The following is a 15,156-nucleotide window of genomic DNA, read 5'->3' on the forward strand; positions in this document are numbered from 1 at the left end:
TTTTTGTCAAAATAATTGTCAAGATCAGGAATAATCTTTCACTATAAGTATAAATAATATTTTCTGTTTGCACCTGTCATGTTCTGTAGCAGGAAATTGATAAAAGGACATCTTTCTAGAGAAGAAATCATAATTGACATCTCAAAATGTCCCATTCAAAACAGATATGTTGTATGGATTCCCCATTATCTTACCACGTTTTTCTATATCTCTCCTTGGAAGATGAAAAGCAAGGATGCATAAATGACAATAATCCCAGTTGAGAAGAATCCTATAAGTGACAGTAAGAAAGAGGAAGAGAGGAGAACTAAATGAAAGAGAAGGGATCACCAGCAGGGAATATGTGCAGTCCCATAGCTAGGGAGGGAGTGATGAAGAGAGGGGGGAGGCTGGGTAGGAGATGGAAGGATCAATATCTAATTTCAGTGCTGAGCTCACTGTGGACGGTTTCCCAATAAGGCTGGGATAGAACACCAAAGTTTGAATAGCTATGTATCTCTGTCTGTCTCTCTGTGCATCTCTCTTTCTCTCTCTTTCTTTTCAGCTTTCTTTCTCCTCCTGCCTGTCTCCTTCTCTGCAGTGTCATGGGTGGACCACACCTCCATCAGTCTCTGTGTCCACTGCTAACAATGTGGAGGCTTGGATTGACTTATACCAGCTATTAGGGTCACTGCTAAGCCAAGGTGTGAAGTCATTCCTAAAGAATTAGTGGTACCTCCTGTATTTATGACCAATGTAATGACAGTAAATATGATCACATTACCAGTAGAGGTGTAAAACCTGTAATTAAAAAGGACAGGATCATTAACACCACTTTCAAACAGCAGACCTGCGTTTGACCCACATTGGACCTATTCATGAGTCAGCTGTCAGCCTGCTTCTCACTGTCAGGAGAGATTCCAGTCTGCAGTCATGTTTCAAACACTTCACTTCACTGATTGAATAACTAACTGAATAATTTGCCAGTAAAATGTCTTCCCTCTCTGTCCATCTGTACGCTCCCTTTCTCTTGGGTTTCTACTACTTCTTTCTCTCTCCCTTTTTCTCTTTGTTTTAGTGTGTGGATTAATGGCCTAGTAGCAATGCCAGTTCACCAAGGCTGGGCAGCCTCTGACCCATGTCCACCTCACTTTGACAGAAGGGTATGAAGGAGGGTCAGCTGACATAGATTGACCCACACAGATAGGCCCCCAAAATGGATTTAACCGGCATCACTATGTTGGTCTGAGTGGGGTATAGCTGGTCTTTGGCTCCAAAAACATTGCCCAGATCTTACTGTGTGTCAACTGGGTGGGATTAAGCTAAATGAATTGCACCATGGAAACAAATGATGACATTTAAAAAAGAAAAAAAAGAAAGAAAGAAAAAAAGTATGGTCAGAATTGCAGCGGAGGCCAATGTATGATAACTTTTAGTCAATAGTATGGGTCAAGCTACTAAACCCCAGGAATATGGCATATGGAAAATGAGAATATAATAATGTTCTCATTTGACTCTTCCTTCCCAGTAAATATCTGCTTCTTTCAAACTCCACACAGCCAGTTTGTGATGCAGCCTTCTCTATAATTGAGCACATTCGAGATTGACTTTGTCTGACTTCTTCTGACTTCGTCTGATGTCGTCTGACTTGATGGTCAACGTGAACTTTCAGTGACAACTGGGGTGGAGTATAAAAAGACTGTCGTCAAATCAGACACATTCTAGGTACTTCCTGCAGTGTGATTAACCTCACAACAAACAAACAATCACTGCATTTTGCCTTTTAGCAGTTGTTCACTCAACTCATCAAATATGTTCAATTCATTGTAGAAGGACTGCACAAAAAACTGTTGTGTTTTAGGCATGAAAAAAATATTTGAACTCCTTAAATGTTACTTGATGTCACCAATTATTTTTACCTGCAGGGGTCTCCCTCTACAGAAGGATTGGCAAGCTAGGCAGTGGCAGTGTATGGAGCATCACTCTAGTGTCCAATGTGCTGGCTGATGTGCAATTCTATCATCAAAACCCATGTACATACAAGAAACTGCTTTTTAATAGCTGTCCACTGTAGTGACCACTATGCATGAAAGGGTTAAAAATTAACGCTCCCCTCAATATGTCTGTTTTGTAAAACTATACACACAGTTTACTTCCCCAAAGATATGTTGCTCTAGAACATTTTCCGGCCAGAGGCAGATTTACATTAGTCTTTTAACAAAGAAGTCAAAAAGTGTTGGTCCTCTCATGTGAGTTGTCAACAGTAATTAGAAATTTAGAACACAGCAGCCTTATCCTTTAAATTGTTGTTTCCACCAAACCCCTTAGTAGTTCAGTATGCTATGAAACGTGGAAAAATGAAAAAGTGAGTGATGTTCCACTCTTCCACAGTAGCTGTTGTCTTTCGTAAATCATGTCAGAGCTGAGATAATGGTAAGGTCGATTTATTTTCTTTGTCTCTCTGCAGTTCAAACCACAGCAGTGAGTGCAGGATGGAGGTGTTGAGGGGGAGTTTACCTCCCTGAAATATTTATGAGAAAATGCACCAATTGCAACTGTGCACCAGTCACAACTATGGGGCTCTACTTCTCTTCCCCTGTCTGTCTTTCCTTATCTCTTCTGTTCATTCTCTTGAGTTTCTCAACTCTTTCACAATCTGTTATTTCATTTTTTTTTTTTTTTTTTCCAAAATTGTCGCCACTCAGCATTCTCGCTCCATGGATTTGTACATTATGTTTGTTCACACAACTTAGAATAACAGTGATGAGATCACTTTATTTTAAAAAAAAGGAGATCTCCCAATGCATTGTTATTGTCATCAGTCACACCTAGTCTCATTCTCAGACCCTTCATTATGTGGGAGTTTTGATAGGAATATGTTTGATTAGCAACTGCATAATATGTGTATTTATAGTAGTTGTTTATTATGTCAAGCACATACAAGCATTAAGACCAAACAGACTTGTCAGAAATGAACTTGCATATTTCATTGTAAACAAACAACCTGGAAATATGTTGATATGTCTTCAAGAAGACCATTATAGCTGCCTGTTTCTATAGGTAAAAATAAATCATACAAAACAAAGAATTCACTTGTCATGACTCTTTGATGCCAACTGTTCCAATTTAAAATCTCTCTAGTGAGGTGCTGTGTAGACATGTAGGGTTGTAAGCAGGAATTTTGACTTTTAATATCCAAGAAAGTTTTTTCTAGCCTCTGACCAAACTGACTCAATCAAGTATTTAATAAAGCACAACATGTAACTAATTAATTTTCTGCATGTTGGCCTAAATGTTATTTCATAGCCTTCTCTTATTTTTATTGTATGTTGTTGATTTCACACAATAGAATTACAATTCACAAAAAGCCTAGAGGAGATTGCTGCAAAAAAAATCTTTATGTGTGGAAGATGGTGAAACAGCTCCATGAGAATCTCAGAAAACAAATGAGTATTCAGTGAGTATTCAATCTTCAGAAAACAATCTCTCTTTGTGAGGTGAAATTGGCAGTGATATTCCAAAGTCACACTTCCAGTGACATCCATTCAACAAATCCTCCAACCTAAATAATATGTTGTTTGTACCCACCCTCAGATACAACCCATAGAAGCGTACCAGCATCAGTCATCATGGTTATAATAATAAACATATGGTTGAGCTTACAGAATGGTCATGGTTTTCTCAACCCAACCGGTCGAGGCAGATGGCTACCCACCCTGAGTCTGGTTCTGCTCGAGGTAAAAGGAAGATTCTCCTCTCCACTGTCACCTAGTGCTGCTCATGGTGGGATCTGTTGGGTCTCTCTCTGTAGAAAATATAAAAGAGTACAGGTGAGACCTGCTCCATATGAAGAGTGCCTTGAGATAATTTCTGTTCTGATTTGCTGTTATACAAATAAAATTGAATTGAACTGAATAAGATTTAAACACAAAAACTACTTTATTGGGTTTAGGAAATGACTAAAGACTAAAGGTTTCTCATGTGAAATGAAATGTCTTCCATGTGAATGTCCTATATTTTGCTGATCCATCCCAACCTCCTCCTAATCTGGCCTTTGTTGTTCTGTTTACTATGTTACCTGACTACCTTCTTGGCTCCCATCATAATTACTACAGCTGCTAGAGGTTGCCTAACAACAAACCATAACTGTGGATCGTAATAAGCTGCTTGTACAACTGACCTATGGGGTAATTTTTTACAGGGGGACAGTCTCTGTCTGTTGATGCATGTAATGTATCATTACTGGTTATATTACCAGCACAATATAGGAAAGTGAGTTGATTTCTTCTGCACTACCTGCAAAACATTACACTGTAGTAACAACTGTCAAATATATACTGTAATAAGTATGTAGAATATTAGTGGGACACAACTATATTAACCTGTGTCTCTCTGTATCACACTCCTCTTCAACCTGAATGACAATCTCCTCTACCTCCTACTGTTTTTATGCACAATGTATCTTTTACCTTCTTTACTTCCTGTGTTATTTTTATGTACTGAGTGTTTTTCTTTCATGAGCCCACAAAGACCTCACAATGCATATTCATTTATATACTGCACGTGTAAACATGCATAATATTAGCCACTGCAAGGTTTTACCTGTTTGTTTGATTGCATCCTTTCTGATAAGTAACACCATGTGTTCTGGGCAGGAATTAACAAATGCTCAAAATGAACTGAGTGTGCTGAATAACCAGTGTCCCTAGCAGAAAAAAAAGAGGGGGGGGTTTAATAGGTTTTTTTTGCACTAAAGCTCCCCTCACTGGTGACTGAAGGCACTGACATTCTGAACAGTGTCAGAATGTCAGTGCCTTCAGTCACCACTGTTTAGCCATGATGGCTAGTATGTCACTTGCTGGTTTGGAGCTTACTGAAATATTGCAAAAATTACAGACATAATCATGATGCAGTACTGGTGTAGATAGGTTGCTATGGTCTTAACGTTTGAAAGAGGGCTTACATGTAGGCCCGCTTACTGGATTAATGAAGCCAGAAATACTGACTGAACCGAGTCAGAACTCAAGACTGAATGGAAGACTGTCAGAAGCAGCACCCTAGATGTGATTCAGACAAAGTGCTTGTTGGATTGCCCAACAGCATCTGATTACCCACACAGCATATTAGTGGTGGTCATAATGTTTTGGCTCATCACACTCCCTTTCTTAAAATGGAACACACTTTGAATTATTTATGTATTTACTGTGTTTTATAAGGACTCAACAAACCTGAATATCTACACTGGAAAGCATCCATTATGTAAAAACCCCTTGATTTTTGACACCAACAATTGAAGCTTATAGTAGTAGATAAAATTACTTTTTGTTTAATGGTAGAAGACTTACTCTCAGGATAAAGTGCCATTAGTAAAGACTAATAAGACATGAATAATCAATAAGAATAAAGCACAATCTGGTGTATGTCTTGATGGCAACTATGTGACGACAATGCTAGCCCCAGACAGGTTGGCGGTTGAACACTATACTGCACTGCCCTCCTGTGGTTATTTTCCAGCAGTGCAGCTCCAGTGTAAGAATCTCCATCATGCACCTTTTTTTAAACAACACTAAAATCAGCAACAGTGCAAACAAGCTTTTGGTCAATATAGCAGAGCATTTTAACATTCCTTTCACAAATACAGTATATAGGGTAGGCTAAAACAAGCCAATAGCTTCAGCCTATTCCTTTTTCAGTTATGTATTATGATAATATTTCTGAGAAATCAACTGTTTTTGTTTTTTTTTTTGTTTTCAAGATGCACATAACCAAAATGTAAAAAAAAATTCACTCATTCATTCATTCATTCATTTGTTCATTCAAATAGTCATTCACACCTGACAGCTGCTTGGTACAACCACAAACTGCCAGTGAGAGATAATGCACTGAGTATGAGTATGCAAACTGTCTTCAAAAGAAGATGTTGATGATTACATATTTAAATTGTTTGGTTTCAAGATTAAATGACTGAATGACTGATGAGGCTGACAGTTTGGAAATAATTGGCTATTGTTTAAGTGAGCATACTGATACAGGCAGTTTGGTGTCAGAAAATATGGATACCATATAAGTTTATTTTTGTAAAGTACTACTTTCAGCAAAGTCTTAAGGTGTCACTAGGTCGAGCTGTTAGCTTAGGATGTTGTGACTTTTCTTTTTACTGGTCTGACGGGAGTTTTCATTCTATGACTACTGAACTTGCAAGCTGCACACAGATGGGGAAGCTTTTCTAAAGGGTCAAAAGTGTTTCAGCTTGTGGCTGTCATTAAAATCAGTTAAAGTGTTTTGGGTTTAATTTAAAACTTTAAAACAGTAAGTGTAACTGGCTGATTCATTCATTTGTTGGGCAACTACTTTTCAGCAAAATAATACTTGAGCATTTCTTTCCCCACCAGTATGATTCCTGGCTTTGTAGAGGGGGGTCTGAAACTGAATTTTGAACTTATTTACAGAAGTTACAATCAAAGAGGTTAATATGTGCAATATAGAAATGAATTAAAAAATATATATATATAATGGCTGATATTCAGATGGTTCAGTGAATTTCACTATGAGCATTTATGAAGTACATAATGCCCTGCTTTGTTTGAGTACTGTGTATCATCTTGCAGCAGTGTGTATGAAGAGATGAGTAGAGTCAAACCGGTAGGGGTGCTATTGTCACTGCTACTCCCAGGAACCAAATAAGGAAATGACGTCCTCCGTGAGGAGATGGTCTCAAATAGAAAACTGAAGTACTGACACCGGGACCGGGTCTATGAGAGGTAGATGGGTGGTGGAGCTAGTGCTGGCACAAGACGAGGTTAGTGTTGCTTTAAATAATCACTTTTATTAAGTTTAGAAATATCAGAGTTCTATTTTACACGGGAAGGGGGGCTCTCGGTGGCTAAGTAGCTGGTTAGCTAAAATTCTACTATCTAACGCAGCACGTGTAGGGCCTTATTAGCAACACTTACATTGTAATGAGTTTCATATATAGTAATTTTTAAACTATGTTGTTAAAACTCAAAGTGTGGTGGGAAACAACAATAATGTGTAAGGTATCATGCTGATACTAATATGTGTTGTTATTATTAACTGGTATACAAGTTAGCCAAATGTCTCATGTTTCGAAGGTTCAGCTGAATTTTCAACTGTTCACCTAAACGGCAGTGACACGAAGTGGTCGTTACACAGCTATGGCTAACTTATTACTATGGTTTTATTTTTTATTTTTGTTAACGGCGTCTGAAAACACATTTAACAACTTCTGTGGTCCTGGAAAGGTCGTATTAATTCTACGGTGAAAGTTTAGGACACCTGTACAATTTCATAGTTACACTTGTTAAAATAAGGGATGGACAAGGAGGTGATGGGAGCTGCTTGTGAAATGAAAAATGGAGTGATAAGTTATCAAGTGATTTGATTAAAACAGCCATGTTTCATCACATTCCCTGTCTGACATTCATTATCATTCACAATATAAAACTGCCATTTACAATTTAGGGAACTGGCTTCAAGGGCTGGATCAACAAAAGTTAATGAGAAAGTGATGAAAAGTAAGAAATAAAAAAATTAAAATTGTTAATTGATTTGATTAACCTGATCAACATTTTATTTGAAACTGCTGTCCAGATAATCAACTGTCAGTTGTACTGTTACTGTCCTTGTCCCTTCATTGATCTGCTGGACTCAACTTTTTCTGTCTACAGTGAGCCATGCCTTCACCATCTTAGGGAAAAAATATCACCCACAGTGTGGGTGGCTTTAAATTAATCAAATCACTTCAGAATTTATCACTTCATTCTTCAGTTCATGTGCCTTTTACATCGTCTCAATTTTTATCACTTAATTTTTGTTACTCCCAGGCTTCATAAGTTAAAACGGGCTGGAATGTGGTGGTAAAAAGTCCTTCAGCTGAGTGATATTGAACAACAATTTTGAAATCAAGTTGATTAAAACCATAGTAACTATAAAGACAGCTAGTATGGCCTACTTTTTGAAGTGTGTTTGTGTCCTTGGTCTCATTCATTCATTCTTCCTGTGCCTGTGATGATGGTCAGAGCGTCATATCAGATGTCTGCCCCGGTCACAAGATGGGTGCTGACAGCTGAACAACTGCCAAGTGTAGCCAGATTTGGCTGTCACTGGACTGTGTGTGTGTGTGTGTGTGTGTGTGTGTGTGTGTGTGTGTGTGTGTGTGTGCGTGTGTATGTGTGCGCACGCTCTCACATTCTGAGCAGGTGATAGACCTCCCATCCACTAAAAACATTGCGGAGGCGTAGCATTTGATCATTTCCTTTTCAGGGCTTAATGTATATTGATGTCTGCCCTTCTACACACAGACAACACTGAAATCGTTTGCAATTTGACTTCCACTTAAATAACTTTCAGTAGCAAAACATTGAGATATGTCTCAGACAAATTAGTATGCAGTTTGAAGATAACAATGTGTTATGACATGTTTAAAACAATTCTCCAGTTTTACCCAAATATGTGAAGCACTTGGAGCTGACAAAAAACATTTAAATTATTACCCACATTATGTCTGCAGCATTTTGCTGGGTTACTTCAGTTTTGATGTAGCATGCCTCATACTATAACCTTTTTTCCTCCACAACAGTTACCATCACATACAGTTCCTGGGCTATTTTATGAACACAGATGTGTTGCACTGGGAAAAAAGTTGTCTAGTCTAATAAATCCAGGTTCCAACTGCACCACCATGATGTCACAGTGCACTGTATATCTTAACATTGTAACAGATATAAATATTTAAGACTTAGAGGAACACCATGGAGGTACTGTTGCTGTGTGCTATTCTGTTGAGCTATAAGCTAAGATAAGCTATTGCACTAATTGATGCAGAGTGACCAATGAAGCTAGGGGAAGAAGAAGACTGGTAGCTAGTAAACATGGATGCAGAGTTAATATATTTTTTAAATTAACTTTCCAGTGTTTTATGAGGAAGGAAATGTATTTAGCATGTTTGTTAGACCTTGAGGATACATAGCATAAGTTTTGATGAGAAAACATAACTATATAGGGTTGTCAAATTCAAGGCCTGTGGACCAAATTTGGCCAGCCACTTAATTTTATGTGGCCCACGAGAGCTTTCAAAGAATGTGATTATCATAAAATACAACCCTGTTTTACAGAAGTACAGTGAATGCATCTCGATTTGGTTACCTGTGCAATGAAAGCATGTTGCCACTGAGTGTCTCAATATCAGCCATTTCCTACATCATTGTGTGTTTTTTAATCAGTGATGGGGTTGGGGGAAAAAAGTAAAGCAAATACATGTTTGTGCTTTATGGACACAAGCTGGTATGTCCTCTTTGCTACGAGGTAATGGCAGTGCCCAAGGAATACAATTTAAATCGGCACTTAGACATAAAACACAGAGCTAAGTATGCTAAGCCATGCTAAGTTTGCTAAGTATGCTAAACTTAGCTTCGAAGTGTTTTTCAGAGGGTGCATTTCATTGCTATAGAGTATGCTATAGAGTTTCTTCATTGTCAAGAAACTCTATAGCAGACAGAGTCAGGGAACTAGTGGAAAATCTGGCTGAAGAGGCGCCCAGTTATCTGGCTTTTTCATTAGTTGATGAAAGCACCGACAATACTGATACAGCCATTTTAAGAGGCATGAATGCAGACATGTCTGTCAGTGAGGAGCTCTTGGATGTAGCCGCCATGCACAGGATGACAAAGGAAAGGGACATCTTCAGTGAGGTGGAGTAGTCTGTAGGTAAAATGAAATTACCCTGGGAGAAGTTAGTGAGGCTTATTACTGATGCCGTGCCTGCCACGTGGTGAGAGAACTGACTTGGACTGGTGAAAGAGAAAATGCAAAAAGGCAACTGCCACACACTCCTGATAACTTACCTCTCAGAAGTAATTATTTGTATTATTAAAACTAATAAGAACTGAATGGAGTCAATTATGTAATATGAGAGAGTAGATACATTTATATAGTCTTGCAGTTAGAACTGGCCCTTTGAGATCAGCCATAATGCTTATGTGGCCTGTAGGGGTGTAACAATGCACCATGACACAATGCATTGCGATTCAGAAAACGTGACGATACGTGTTGTGATGCTGAAAACTGTATCGTGATGTGACTGATGAACTGAGTGCTGTGTCCTGAAGTAATCCTTTACCCTTCTGTGAGTGATTACTGTGTGCTATACAAAATAAGACTGGTAAAAGAAGAATTAATGTGAATAGGTTTGGATCATCTTTCATCATCTTCCCACAGCCTCTGACAGTGTAACAGCGTCTGGCTGCTTCAGGTTCTGTTCAGTTGGTCGTCCATAGACAGCTCGCTCTCCTAGTGTCCACTAATAAGCTTAGTGAGTTGATTGAATCGTAACACCCCTAGTGGCCTGGGATGAAATTGAGTTTGATACCCCTGGTTTACATGGAAATTCCACAGAACACCTTTTAGAGTTTTTGTGGTCATTATGATAATATATATTTAATACCAATAAAAATGTAACTCAAACATGTACATTTTGTTTCTTCCTGCACATTCCAGAGCCTTTTAATAAAATGAAAATAATACTTCTTAATCTGTTTACTTCTGCATCTTTATTTCTGCTTTTGGGAAACACATCTTAAATTTCAGATGGCACATAAAAAGGATTCTTTACTATCATCTTAGCCTGAAGACAGGAAACAGGACCCTGGTTTATCTATTCATGGACATAATGAGAGGCAAGAGTACTAGTCAGAGCACAAGACTCATCCTTGAATGGTTGAAAACATTTTGGTGAAATTACATCAATTAATTAGCTACCACAATAGCCTGAGATCAGTCCTACTGAACACCTTTGGGAAGAACTTGGGCGCAGGATCCATAAAAAGGATTGTCCTATCAGCTATTAGCAGGCCAGCTTTAATTGACACAGGGTCTCGATGAGTCACTGTCATGATATACTTTATGACAGCTACACAGGTACACAGGTGATCCAAACTGAACAAGGCTTCTGTTGTTCTGGGCACTGATTGTACAACATCTCATGGTCCACACATTTCTTTAATATAAAAACTATTGAAAAACTATGATTTGAGAGTTTTGTAATAGTTGTGATATTGGTAGTTTTTTTTTTTTCTCTTTTCCACTTCATAGGGTTTTTGGGGAGTTTTTCCTTGTCCAGTAATTTGAGGGTTTTGTAGATTGTCAAACACCCTGAGGCAAATTTATGACATGTTATTGGGCTATATAAATAGAATTTGACTTCTGGATTGTTTGTTTGTTTTGTGCTTACTGAACCATGTTATCTGTGGACTATAACAGGATGGGTGACATAGCACAAGATGAGGCGAGCTTCTACTCCAATGCTGAGGACTACTGGAGGGAGGTTCCCCCCACAGTGGACGGCATGCTGGGAGGCTACGGCAGCATCTCCAGTATTGATATCAATGGATCCAAGGCATTCTTGCACAAGTTCCTTGGTGTAAGATATTCTTTTAAAATGATATCCAGGTTGAATGATGAGTATATCTGATCAAATGTGCATGTGTCTATGTCCCAATGTTTTTTTTTTATTTTACTGTACAACTCACTAATGACCATTTCTACTTTATGTTTAAGTGCATATTAGCCAGCCTAAAACTGTAAGTGGCCTCTACCTGGATTCTCAGATAAAGTCTGGAGAGCACAGGAAACTCCTACTACTACTACTCCAAAACGCAGCCTGCCCATTGAGCCATGTGTTGAGCTTTCTGCTCTGTGTTTAGCTCTTCTTAGTTTTACCCTGTTCTAACCAAGATGCATTGAATATTAATAAACATTTAATCAAATCTGTAGTCTAGTTCTCTGCCCCTGAAATAGCATTGCCTTTACTCTTAAATTATTTGAAATATCTTCAAATGATATCTATATCCAGTAAGTGTGCAAATGTCTTGGATCCAATTACAATGTAGAATAAGAATTTCATCCATCCATCCATCCATCATCTATACCGCTTATCCATTAAGGGACTGGAGCTTATGAGAATTTCAGTGTTGTTCTATATCCATTTGCCAAATTTGCAGCTGTTTCTTGCCCAGTGTGTGCCAGTGTGTGCTGGGGTAGGCTCAAGCCTATTACCAATTCACCAGTTAACCTAGCATGCATGTCTTTAGACTGTGGGAGGAGACCAGAGTACCCAGAGAGAACTCACACAAACACAGGGAAAACATTCAAACTGCACCCCGGGCAAACCCAGGTTCAAACCTGCACCCTTGTTGCTGTGAGGCGACAGTGCTAACCACTGCCACCCCATGTGATATATCATCAATATTGCAAAAATAAAAAATATGCTTACAATATGCAGTTTCTTTTTCAGCCATATTGCAGAGCTCTGATTTAAAGTAACACATTTTGAATACAACAGCATTCTAATGTGTGTCCACTGTGTGTTTCTGCCATTGAAAGGAAGGGGAGGGAAAGACGGGCGCAAGCTGTGCTTTGGACTGTGGGGCAGGCATCGGGAGGATCACTAAGCGTTTGCTGCTGCCTCTGTTCAGCACTGTGGACCTGGTTGATGTGACACAGGAGTTCTTGGACAAAGCCAAAACTTACCTAGGAGAGGAGGGCAAGAGAGTGGGGAACTATTTCTGCAGCGGCCTGCAGGACTTTGTACCAGAGAGTGGACGCTATGATGTCATCTGGATCCAGTGGGTCATTGGTGAGTCTGCCATGAGGTCTGAGGTCTGACAGATGACCAGGAGTCTTTGATCAGAGTGCAGCTGTAGAGTCCTTGCAGATTGTCCTGGTAAGTTGATCAGTGCCCTAATGTTTCCTTTTCTCCCAAGGCCACCTGACAGATGACCACCTGGTGGAGTTCCTGCGACGCTGCCAGAAAGCCCTGCGGCCCAATGGCCTCATCATCATCAAGGACAATGTGTCATATGAGGGTGTCGTCCCCGATGAGGTAGACAGCAGTGTTTGCCGTGACCTGGAAATAGTTCACAGTCTGGCGAGCAGAGCAGGCCTTCGCATCGTCCATGAGGAGCAACAAATGAACTTCCCAAAGGAGATCTACCAAGTGCACACACTGGCTCTCAGATAGAGGACTGTTCCCTCCTCCATGTGACAGAAAGGAGGAGAGAAGGGGGAAGTATTTCTAATGTGGAAATGGCGTTTCTTGAGTCAGCAATCTATTTATAATGTTTTTGGGAGTGATCTGCTGTGTTATCTGTTTGTGGAGCATGTGTGTTGCCAACTGCAAGCATCAGTTCAACAGTTCAAAAATGTGCTGATTGCTGTGTCATCTTTTCTGGCCTCAGGGTACGGTCACATTACACCTCTGTCTTGTGAATTGTCACTACTCCTCCCATACAGGATGGACAAATTGAAGCAGCAAGCACATGTTTCTTCTTGTTTTGTGATCTCCAGCAGGCTCACAGGTCAGAGGTCACATTTGTTCAACTTTGGCAGTTGGCAAATACAAGCTGTGATGCAGTGATGAGAAGTCTTTATTCTAGTGCTGTTACATCACTATATGACAAACCTCAGCATCACTCTTACAGCCTGCTTACAGTTTATTCAGCATTTATTTATTACCCACAGTGGACCCGTGCTTCACATCCTTGGAGCTGAGTGCAGGGCACTTTCACTGAACAGAAGACTAATGTGACAGTACCCTGACCCCATTGTCCACTGGATGTGAATTCTGTATTGTGCTGGATTTGTGTTCCATGTTCACTGTTAACATTTCAGAAAAGGGAGCATCTTTAAGCAAATAATGAAAACATACTTGCAGCTTGTTTATGTTCAGTGTAGTAACAAATACTGGCTTTAATTACGGTAATACAGCAAGCTGTGTCATCTTTATTTTCTGTCTGTATTTTCTGAAAAGTGTTTATTAACAGATGGAAACCATTGTAGTGCTGACGGAGTGAATTGAGTACATTAACAGAAAATGAATCAATAACTATTTTGATAATCTGTTAATTGTTTGAGCAACAGTGACAGACATTTGCTTCTTACAGCTTCTCCAATGTGAGGATTTGATGTTTTTCTATCATTTTAAAAAAATATCTTGATGGGCTATTTTCAACATTTTATGGAAAAATCATAATTGATAATGAAAACAGTTGCAGCAGTCCAGTCAGAAGGATTGACATAGATAACAAAAGTCAATAACACAGAGGGCATCACTGAACTTTAAATTCTATTATATATTAAGTATTGAATTGCAAGCAAGATGCTCCAGTGAGCATCCAGTGGACATTGGCACTCAAGCTAGACTGTTGGTGGATCATCATCAGGAACAACAACACAGTCTCATCCAGTGGACACTGGGAGTTAGTGTGACTGTAACAGTGGATGGGGGAGTAAGTGCTGTTCTGAAGACTTTTACCTCAGGAAAGCTCAATGATAAAGAAAACAAACAACAAAAATTGAGGTGATGTAGTGTGTTGTCCTTTTCTCCAGTTCTCTGTTCAAAATTGCGCACAGGGTCAGATATTTTAAGTTTGTTTTCATTTAGAGAACAAACTACACACTGTATCAAAGTGTCATGTTCATATTTTAGATCTTTTTATTCTGATAAACCCAGGAAGCCATTCATTTTATAGCTGCACAGTTTGTCAAATGGAAATATTCTAGATTTTTTTTCATCATTTTATACACATTTGCTCCCTGTTGTGTATGATGTCAGAAGATGCCATACCCAATAAAAGGTTCCCTTAGAGGAGGTGATCTTGTGACATGAAAGTGTTCACTGCAGAAATCCTGGGTCAAACATGCCTGTTTAAGCCGTAGTTCCTATCTGAAAAGTTTCCTCTTAAAACGCTCTGGGACTTTTTGTCTTTGATCCATTTAAAACAAAGTTTTTCTTCTTGTATGACAGTTATTTGTCTTAAGTTTTAGCATTTACTTGTGTTAGATACAGAGTAATAACTCAGAACAAAGAAGCAAAATTTAGCAAAAGTAAGCATAACTGTGACATGAGAATGAAAATATGTAAAAAAAAAAAAAACCTTTTTCATTTTCAAATAGGCAGTCTGCAGCCGAAATCTGGAAACAAGCTGGACTTCTGCAGTTTGAACTGTATCCTACATTTAAACTCATTTCAATTCAGTGTGAAAGGGAAATTGGATCTTTCATGGAGTGGCCAAAAAGAAAATGTTAATTTTCATTAGAAACAATCTTCAAATTCAAATGCAAAAGTCCAGTCTGCAAACTGTACTCCTCCAAAATGGGCTG

The 15,156-nt window shown here is 38.9% G+C and overlaps 1 protein-coding gene across 1 annotated transcript; it reads left to right on the forward strand.

The window, feature by feature from the left end:
• Positions 1-6,655: 6,655 nt before the first annotated feature.
• ntmt1 (N-terminal Xaa-Pro-Lys N-methyltransferase 1) lies at positions 6,656-14,641 on the forward strand. The gene is made up of 4 exons (XM_018667830.2): positions 6,656-6,778; positions 11,257-11,416; positions 12,379-12,631; positions 12,759-14,641. Exons 2-4 carry the CDS (start codon positions 11,258-11,260, stop codon positions 13,013-13,015), a joined length of 669 nt encoding a protein of 222 aa, XP_018523346.1. The 5' UTR covers positions 6,656-6,778; position 11,257; the 3' UTR covers positions 13,016-14,641.
• The last annotated feature ends 515 nt before the right edge of the window (positions 14,642-15,156 follow it).

Source organism: Lates calcarifer, linkage group LG9 (assembly GCF_001640805.2).
Source record: "Lates calcarifer isolate ASB-BC8 linkage group LG9, TLL_Latcal_v3, whole genome shotgun sequence".
Lineage (NCBI taxonomy): Eukaryota > Metazoa > Chordata > Actinopteri > Centropomidae > Lates > Lates calcarifer.